At 48.1% G+C, this 10,082-nt stretch overlaps 1 protein-coding gene across 1 annotated transcript in view; it reads left to right on the plus strand.

Moving 5' to 3' along the window:
* The first annotated feature begins 1,960 nt into the window (after positions 1 to 1,960).
* The window catches only part of LOC114032380 (cytochrome b-245 light chain), a 15,356-nt gene continuing 7,234 nt past the window's right edge, over positions 1,961 to 10,082 (plus strand). The window contains exons 1-2 of the mRNA XM_027847648.1: positions 1,961 to 2,107; positions 8,993 to 9,062. Coding sequence (XP_027703449.1) covers positions 2,050 to 2,107; positions 8,993 to 9,062 — 128 coding nt within the window. The 5' untranslated portion in view covers positions 1,961 to 2,049. The remainder of the gene's footprint in view (positions 2,108 to 8,992; positions 9,063 to 10,082) is intronic.

The raw sequence follows: 10,082 nt of genomic DNA on the forward strand, positions 1-10,082 counted from the left end.
GCATAGGATACCTTTAACAACAAAAGACACCAATTCTGCTGAAATACAATTATCCAGAAAAGTTTGTTTAAGTCACAAACTCCCTGAATTCTATTCATGGACCCTGAATGAAAAGCCCTGGCTCTGTAAGACAGCAAAGGTGCAACTCTTGAGATTCTCGGATTTTAGGATTTGCCACATAGGTGTCTATGTCTAAGGTCAGTTTTTCCTGAGCCCCCCTGCTTTGTAAAGGGCCTTCCTCTGGAAGGAAGGTGTGACAGCGGCTCATGTTTCATTGCAGGAGCAGGCCAGCACCACAGAGGTGATGGCCAGCGCTCCGGAGAGAGGGCTGCCATCTTGCATAGGCAGCCCTATGTCTCGAGCACCTTCCCTTCTTGCTTCTGTCTCCTTGCACCCATAGGCCCCTTCAAGGCTCATTGTAATCGTCACCTACTTCAAGAAGTCTTCCCTTATTCCCTCAGTCTTTAGCTCTTCCACTCCCAATTACTGTTGGTTTTTTGTAGCCTGTATTTTTGTCTGTTGTCTCCCCCTCGTAGGATGTAAACCTCCAAAAGGGAAGGGACCACTTCAGTTTTGTATTTGTATCCCTGTCCTCCAGCCCAGTGCCTGGCACACAGTAGGTACTTCATAAATGATTGCCAATTGTTTTGCTTAGGAGGATGTTGGGGGTGGGAAGGGGCATTTTAATAAAGGTATAAAATGTGGGGTAGCCTAAAGAGGAACTGCCAATAGTTCATCTGGCCTTTCAGGAAATTGGTCAACTTCGCACAACCCCAGGCATAGAAGAGCCTCTGTCCTCTTCTCATTCTTGGTTTCTTTAGCTGAAGAATAGCCCATTTTTAACTTAGGTCAGGTGTTCCAGTTATAATGCATTATCTCATTTGTTCCTCAAAACAACCTTGTGGCATGACCTTTTGGGGCCTTAGTTTCCTCATCTATAAAATGAAGAGATTGGACTAGATAAACACCAAAGTCTGTGGGAGCTAGAAAACCTATGAACTACTGATGTCTCTACCTAGGTAGTGCAAGCATTATTACTCTATTTTATGAGTGAACAACCGGAAACTGACGTCACAGAGTTAGTAAGTGACAGAGCCAGAGCTAGGTCCTATGTCTCCTGACTTTCTTTCCTCTGCATCAGGAATCCCATAAGGCAGTGGGGTCTGGTAGAAAAAACAATGGCCCTGGAGACGGGAGCCTTGACTTTGAATCCAGGCTCTGTGACAGTAACTGTTCTCTGAACTTCAAGGCTTTGTTCCTGTTAGGGAAGAGCTGTGTTTATCTGAAAGTTTTATTTTAATATAAGAGTTACTAAGCAGAACCCTGACCCTTGAGAATGGAGTGGGGGTCCCCAGAAGTTGGGTTACTTATGTAAATCCCTTTGTTTGGAGATGGCAATGTGGGGTAACAAATAGAGAACAGGCCTTCACACCGGGGAGACTTGGGTTCAGGTTCTGCCTCTGATACTGACTGGCTGTGTGACTGTGGGCAACTAGTCAACTCCCTAAGACTAAGAGGCAGAAAAGGTGCCCACCTGCAGTGGCAGAGGGAGTATCCCACTCTTGGAGTTCCTTGTAGCCATGAAATGATCACAAAGCGGGCGATTCGCTCGATGCCCTTCCAAGGAGGAATGAGGGGCGGAGACTATCACGACAGGAGTGTCTAATGTGAAGTTGGGCGTTCAGGAGTTGGCATTATTCCGGAGATGGGGGAGCCTGGAGAGCAGAGCAGCGCCGAGCCACTGTCCCGGGACTGGGTGGGGGTCAGGAGATCAGTTAAATAAGGGTCCAGTCGGTCGGGATGGGGAGGTTGGAGGCGCAGGCAGAAAGAGTGGGAGGGGAGGAGAGAGGAAGAGGAGGAGAAAGTGGAGGAGGAGGAGGAGGAGGGCACGAGGAGGCCGGGCCGTCCCCGGGGTGGGGCACAGGGAGGGGCGGAGTCGTGGTCGGGGCCGCTGGGTGGGTCAGTGCCGGGCTCCCGCCGCCGCCGCGGTCTCCTACTCCTCCGGCTTCTCCCGCTGCCCGCTCTCTCCGGGGGTCGCCGCCTGCCGTGATGGGGCAGATCGAATGGGCCATGTGGGCCAACGAGCAGGCTCTGGCGTCCGGCCTCAGTGAGTCGGGACAGGGGCACGATGTGGGGGCGGGAGGGCGGCTTGACCCGTCTGGCCCCCTGGGGCATGCCAGCTCTTTCCCCGCCCCCACAGGCAGCCCTGGGCTGGAAACTTTTTCGGTTTTAATTTAACTTTGAGAAGCCCAGAGTGAGTGTCCTGAACCAGGGGGGAGTGGGACCAGGGATGGGGGCGGGGGGCGGGAGGTGGAATGGGAAGGAGAGTGGGGCTGCAGGTGGGTGTCTAGAGCTTTGTGGGGGAGGAGGAAGAGAGAGATGAAATAAAGAGGCGGGGGGGAGAGAGAGAGACAGAGACAGAGAGAGATTGGTTAATTGATTGATTGATTGTTAGAGGGTGCAGCTAGGAGATGTGCCGGGGTAAAGGCAGCAGCTGGGGGCATCACCAGGCTGTGAGGGGAGGGGGAAGGAGGGAGGGAAGGGAAGCAAAGATGAGCTTAGGGGTTTGGCCAGAGGTTAAGGCACAACAGGGAAACACAGAAAACAGGGACTCTGTTTGGTGGCCCCCGTTAGCCAAGGAACACATGAGCCCCCTTTTCTGCCCCCTCTCCCTCAAGTCCCTCTCCATTATGAACCTCAGAAAGACAAGTGAGAAGGAAGCTGCCTCTGCTAGTTTGAGGAAGTAAAGGTAAAAAGGAGAAGCGGGGCTTTTCTCCCTCCCATGTCCTCTTCTCGAGACTTCTCTTTCTCCTCTTCCTTGTGGTTTCTGGCTAGGTCACCACCCTACTGCTAAGCCAGGGAAAGTCCCCGTCTGCTGCTGCAGCCTCCTGTCCCCTGACATCTTCCGAAGGAGAAGTCTTCTGCCTTCAGCTTTGCCTCCTGAGGCTCCCCTGTGATCTGAGAGGCAGACACCCCCTTTACAATCAGGACTGGGGGATACCCTAGTAGCTGAGGGGTGTGGAAGCTTACATCACAGCCTTGCCAAGGCCCCACCAGGTCTCTGGGTTTTCGGTCCCCAATCACTCTTCCTCCAAATCCTATGAGCTACCACCTCAATATAGGTCCGCACGTTCACACAGCAAAGAGAGAAGCCATTTGTGACCTGATTTAAGATCCTAAGATTTAGCACCAGGAAGAACTTTGAAGATTAGGTCCCGTTTTACAGATGAGAAAATGGAGGCTTTGAGGAGGGAATAACTTGCTCAAGATCACACGAGTCAGAGGTCCTCTAAGTCCACACACAGCCCATGACTGACCATGGCCAGGGTGAGAGGGGCCCCTTCCGCTCCTTCGTGCTGCCAGCAGACGGCTTGGTCCATAAGAAGGCAGAGTTGTAGAATCTCAAAGCTAGAAGGAGCCTTAGACTTCTGAAATCATTGGGTTTTCGAGACCAGCTAAGCCAAGAAGCAGCTCAGGACTTCCCCTTTCTTCTCCCACTTTCCAGGAGTCCACTATCCTGTGTTCCCTGCCCCCTCTAGCCTTCCCCTCTTCCTCAGAGACCTGGTCTCACTGATTTCAGTCTGAGCCGGAGTATGAATGTCAGCGCTCACTCACCCTCTCCCAGGGGCCTGTGTATGGGGAGCCTTCTCCTGTCCTGTCCAAGAAGGGGCTTTCTCCATCCCTGTGGAAGGTATAGGGGAGGGGATAAGGGAATAGGGCTTGCCAGGTCAGCCTACTTAGAGTTGAGATGCCTTGGACCACTTGGGTTAAAGCATCATCCCAAAAGCTGAGCCTCTGCTCCCCCTCACTTCACCTTGTCTTCAAGCCCCTCGATGGCTACCTCCCTCCCTGCAGGAAAGAGAGAGGCGCCCAGTCTGGCTTGTTTAACTCCTCAGGGCATAAACTGGGCTTCAGTCTGAGCTAGTGGGTGGGTGGCTCCTTCTTGGGAAGGTAGGTTCCTGAGATCTCGGGCAGCTATGAAGTCTGTGAGCTGCTGCCTCTGTTCAGATAATGCAAGTGTCATTTACCCCCATTTTATAGACTGTGTATGACATAAAGCCTAGGTCATAAAGTCAGTTAATGAGAGACAGAGCCCGGAATTGAATCCTGGGACTTCTGACTTGAAAATTTTGTTGTACTTTGAACTATTCTCGGACCTGAAACTGGAACAACTTTTAGCCAGCCTGGTCATTAGGATCTTTTTTTCCCTTTTTAAAAAAATTGTGAAGGATAATCATTTCTTAGCTTAATAGCTAAGCACTTGCCCTGTGCCTGGCAAGTGAACTGAGGAGGGAAAAAAAAAACAAACTTTGAAGATTCTGAAATGTAGAAGTCAAGAAAACAAGGAGGACCCCCCCTCAAACAAATGGTAGCAGTTGAATGGAGATCAGGTTTTTTCATGATCTGAAATCTCTCTGTGTTTGATTGAATTTTTTTTTCTTTTTTAAAAATGAAATTGTATTGATATCTTCTGTTTTTATGTTGCCTATATTTACCCCTTTATTCTTCCGTCTTCTTTCCCGGAGAGCAACCCCAAGTAAGAATTTTTTTTAAGAGAAAAAAACATGAGGAAAACTGATAAACGCAACCAAAAAAAATCTGAATATATGTGTCCACATTTGTGTCCATCCCACCTCTGCAAAAGAGTAGGGAAAGGCATCTTCTCCTAGCTCTTCTTTGGGACTAAATACATGAATTTTTAATTTATGCTACTGGTGAGCCATAACCTTTAAAAAAAAAAAGCCTTCTGTTGATACTTATTGCCTTTTTAAGAGCATCACTTCTCAATAATCATTTCTTTCCTTGTAACAAAGATAATAGTTAAGCATAATAAACCAACTCATTGAAAGTGCCTGGCTGCATATGCACTACTCTCTACCTCAGCCCAGCACTTTTCTACTGAGAAGAAGGAAGTATTGAACCGCCTAATGTTAGCTGGGCAACAATAGGGGCTTGCATGTTTGTTTAACTGTAACACAAGAGCAGTCCAGGGAACACTTTTAATCCACTTGCTTCTTATAGAAGCAGGGTTCTGGGTTCAGTGCTAGCCATTGACTGGTCTTGATCAGATATTTAACATATTCTTGAGAACTGTGAGCATCATTTCAGCTCTGACTGTGGGCTGCTACCGCTAACCTAGCTTTCCTTTTTATTTCCTTTTATTTTTTATTCTCTGCCCTTAGCACAGTCTCTGGTACATAGTTAACAAACATTTATTGACCGACTGCCTAATCAGCTAGGGGTTCCCGCCTTGGATTTTAACCCTTTTATGAATGAAGCCCAGACTTAGGCTGCCTTGCTAGAAGTGTCGGGTAGTTAAGAGTACTGACCTTAGACTGGGAAGATTAGAGTCTGGGTCCTATTGTTCATCTGCTGTGTGAATCTGAGCAAATCCCCTCACCTCTCTGAGCCTAAATTGCCGCAGCTCTAGAATGAGGACTTTGCCTTGCTGACCTCACAGAGCGGCTGGGGGAAAGCGCTTTGTAAGCCGTTATCAAAGTGTACATCACTATAGCTTTTTGTCTATTAGCTATGATTTCTTAAGTGTCGTTTTGGAAAATCCCTTCACTGAAGCAGAACAGCCGTTCATCTGTAACTCACAATTTGGCAGGTTTTTTTGGTGAGGGCACAAGTGGTTAAGAGGTTAAGCACGTGGTACCACAGCAAGTAGGTATCTGTGAGACACAAGATTTAACTCAAGGCTGGCCCTTTATCCAAGATGTATCCCATTATTACTATTATTACTTTTATAATAATAATTATATAATATAGCAATTAATAGTAATAAATTAGAGTAATTAGTTACTATTATTCCTTTTATAATTACATCATGCAACAATATAATGTTAAGGATATAATGCTCTATCATACTGATAATAATTAATTAATATGAATAATTATGGTGTACTAATTAGATCAGATGTTGTTATGCAAAAACTCTCCAGTGTCTTGCATCCCTGGAGCTGCCTCTACCCCAGGCCACAAGTTGTCCACAGACCCGAGGAAGGGCTTTGCTGGTCATTTCTTAGTGTGAGTGTGGGCTTACGCACCCAGAAGGCTTTTCAGGTACTCGTCTCTTCCCAGTCCTGGGAATTCCACGTGGTTTCAGTGGGCTGACTGTTTGTTCCTCTTGGGAGCAGCGGGTTCCTGCAGAGGCTGGATGACTGGGACCTAGTAGACAGAATTATTTTTCAGCTACCATTGGACTAGTGGGGCTTTGAGGCACCTTCCAACCCTGAGATTGATACTGTGATTCTGGAGCTTGGGTAACCCCAGTTTTAGGAAGAGTCCAGAGAGCCAAGTTTGTTGGGGTCTGGGAAGAGGAGTTACTGGGGCTTCTTTATTCATTCTCTGTCTCCTGGGCTCAAATTCCCATTCTTCTTTATGCTAGCTGTATGACTTTAGCTTAATCACTTCCTCTGTGCCTCAGATTCCTAATCTGTAAAAAGGGGGAATGGAGCCAGATGATATTTTAGGTCTTTTCCAGTTCTAAAACCTGTGATCAAGGGACACACACACACACACACACACACACACACACACACCCCTCAGGAGAATTTCTGGTTTGCAGTTAGTCTACCAACTAGGGCAAGACCTCTGTCACAGGAAGGATACTGCAGGTTCTGGTGTCCCATGAGCTGTGACTGTGGTTTCCTGGGGCATGGTTGGTGTTACGGGGAAAGCCAGAAGGAAGGAGTTGTGAGTCCCTCTGGGAAGGTATCCTCACTCATTTTCTTTCCACCTTGGGATCCCTTCCCATCATGGGGTGTGTAACACCATCTCTTGTCACTTCCAGACCTCTGCCTCTGGCTTAAGGGTGCCAATTTTCTGTTTCCTTTTAATGGAATCTACAAACAGCTTCTGACAACCTGAATTACTTTATAGAAAAGGGAGGCCAAGTGTCTTTCCTCTCACCAAAGAGAAAAAAGTGACAGCTGAAAGAATTTAGGCTAAATAGAAGAGAGATCTTATCACGGCCCTCAGATTAAGAGGCAGAAAAGACCTTAGCAACTATCAAGCCCAACCCCCTTCTTTTACAGATAGGGAAACTGAGACCCAAAGAGGTAAGCAACTCGCCCAAGTCACACCACAAGTGTCTGAGGTGGATCTGAACCTAGGTCTTCTTGATTCCAAGTATAATACCCTAGTCTACACCACACTGTCTATCCAAAACCTTCTGAGGTGGAATTCAAATCAGCTTGTCAAGAAGTGCCCTATGACTCTATTTCCACCTTCCTGATGGAGTAAAGACTGTCAAACACTGAAGGAGGTGCTTGGGGTTGGGGGGAGAGTGCTCTCTGCCTGAAGGTCTTTAAAAACTGTGCTGTCGATGAGTCTTGGCCCCTTCTGTTTCAGTTTCAGTTCAGTCGATCAATCAATAAGCACTTATTAAGTATTTACTACATGCCAGGCACTCTGCCAAGCTCTGGGGATAAAAATACAAGTGAAAAGAAAGATTAGCTCAGGTTCTTAAATGTCCCAGACAGGGAGTGGACATGGTAGAGTAATAGCAACTGTTGTGGAAGGAAAGGAGGTTAGTGGGGTACCTAGAGCTGGGCTCCCATGGAAAATTCCAGGAGTTCCAGTGGAGCAGGTAGGCCTCTTTCAAGCTCTGAACAGCCTTTGAAACTGCTCAGATCCATCTTGGGAACACTGTCCCCCAACCATCCCTCCCTCTGTCTGCATTCCCTCCTGTCCACCATGTTATAGTCACACCTGCCATCATGGGGAAGAGGTCAGGGTTAGAAGTCAGAGGACCTGCGAGGGAGTGCCAGCTCAGCTGCTTACTACGTGTAGAACTTTGAATAGGCCTTGTCCCCTCTCTGAGAATCAGTTTCCTCAGCTGTCAAATGAAGGACTAGTCTCAAGGGCTGTTTCCTGGGGGTTATGCTTCAGCTCACTCTGCCCAAGGCTTCTCAGGTCTGGATTAGACAGAATGGCAACTTTCAAGGGCAAGGGATACAGCCCCTACTCTGTCCTCTCCTCATTCATCAATCTTCACTCTGATGCCAGGAAGAATTCATCTCATGGGGATGGATAAAGGCCCTGCTCCCAGAAGGCAAGAGGAGACTCCCCCTACAAGTCCCCTTTGCAAGAGTGAACATGAGCACTGACATTCATACTCAGACTGAAATCCATGAGATCAGATCTCTGGGGAAGAGGGGAAGGTGAGAGAGGGGCAGAGAGCACAGGACAGTGGACTCCTGGAAGTGGAAGAAAAAAGAGGAAGCCCTGAGCTTCTTGGCTTCCATGGTCTCCAAAAGCCAATGATTTCACGATGTCTAAGGTTCCCTCCAACTTTGAGATTCTATAACTCTGCTGTCTTATGAGGTCGCACAGTCTGCTGGCTCTCAAGGGATGGGCAGCACCTCTATGAAGTGTGTGTGTGTGTGTGTGTGTGTGTGTGTAGGGGAGATATCACCATCTTCCAAGTCAGACATTCACAAAAGGGGGAGCATACCCAAGGTATAGGGATGGGTATACCAGGTGGGCTTTGTAAAGACTGGTTGGTTGAGAGAGACAGAGAGAGAGATCAAGAGGGAGGGAGAGAAGGGGAGAGTGAGGGAGAGAGAGACAGAGAGAGGAAGAGAGACAGGGAAGGGAGGGAGAGAGAAAGAAAGAGGGGGACGGAGGGGAAGAGCGAGAGAGAGAGAGAAGGAGTTGGGGAGAGAGAGAAAAAAAAGCACCTTCATATTCATTTATTAGCAAACTTATTAAACACCTATAATGTGGCAAGCATTGCACTAGGTACTGGGGATACAGTGAAACACCCCCTGCTCCTGAGAAGCTTATGTGCTATAGGGAAAACAACATAAACAGATAAAATACAAAATACATAGTCCACCCCTCCAGGCTTGGAAAAGAGAGGGAGGGGACACTCGTGGGTCCCTTCTGTTCAGGGGACAACTTCCCAATATCTCACGGCTTTTACTGGTTCTGGCCTCCAAGACTGCCCGCCAACCTGACTCAGTTTCCCTTTCTCTCTCTGCAGTCCTCCTGACTGGTGGCATTGTGGCAACCGCTGGGCAGTTTGTCTGGTGGCAGTTTGGTGCCTACTCGATGTATCCTTCTCCTACATTCCCACCCCATCCCCCAACCTTGCCTGTCGCTCCATTCCTGGCCCCTAAGGGCCTGCAACCAAACCCAATAAGGAGTCCTGAACTTTGAGCTTCATTGTTTGTCAAATGTTACAGGAAAGTTGATGCAGGATGGGAAGTAAATCACCGAGGGGAAGGGAGCATCCTATCATCATCATAACATTAATAATGCTCATTTCCATAGGGTTTTGTAGGCTTGCAAACTTCTTTTCTCCACAATGCTCTAAGGCAAGGGATACAAATGAGATTCTCCCCATTCTACATGTGAGCCCTGGAAATGAAGTCAGAAACCCTGGGTTCAAATCCTGTTTCTAGAAGTCACTTGCAAACAAAGCAATACCAGCAGTGAGTCACTTCATGTCTTGGGCCTCCATTGGACTAGATGGTCTGTAAGAGCCCAATTTCAGCCTCTAATTCTACGAGGAGACTAAGCCAGAAAAGGCATTTGGGCATGAGAGCACTCACTGAATGCCAGAGCCAGAAGGGGCACTGGAACAATGATTACAACCAGAAGGGACCTTAGAACATTCTTTCTTGAGGTCATGGAGCTCTTTGGAAGCTCAGTCTGGCCTTTTCTCACAACACACCCTTGTCCCTCTGAAGGGAGGGGAAGTCTGTTGTGAGTGAGGCCCCTTGTAAGTGCTTGGGGGTGTGGGGGGCAGGCCTTGGTTTTCCTCAGTCTGGTCAACAGTGAAGCTTCCTGTTCTTTTTTGGGCTGCGTCTCTGTTACTGCCCTGCCTTGGAGGCCTCGGCCAGAGGACTAGGGGGATGGGAGCTGGAATCATCTGCCAAATCCTCTGTCTCGGGTCTGGGGCTAAAGCCACGAGGGAATCTTGATGCCTGTGACTCTTATGTGATGGGTGAAAACTTTCCCAGAACTTGTAACAAATAGGAATCAGAGAATACCAGAACTAGAAAAGGCCTTAGAACACAGAATGTCAGAGCTGGGAGGGCCCTTAGAACACAAAAGGTCAGAGCTGGGAA

Source organism: Vombatus ursinus, unplaced genomic scaffold (assembly GCF_900497805.2).
Source record: "Vombatus ursinus unplaced genomic scaffold, bare-nosed wombat genome assembly UNPS02005286.1, whole genome shotgun sequence".
Lineage (NCBI taxonomy): Eukaryota > Metazoa > Chordata > Mammalia > Diprotodontia > Vombatidae > Vombatus > Vombatus ursinus.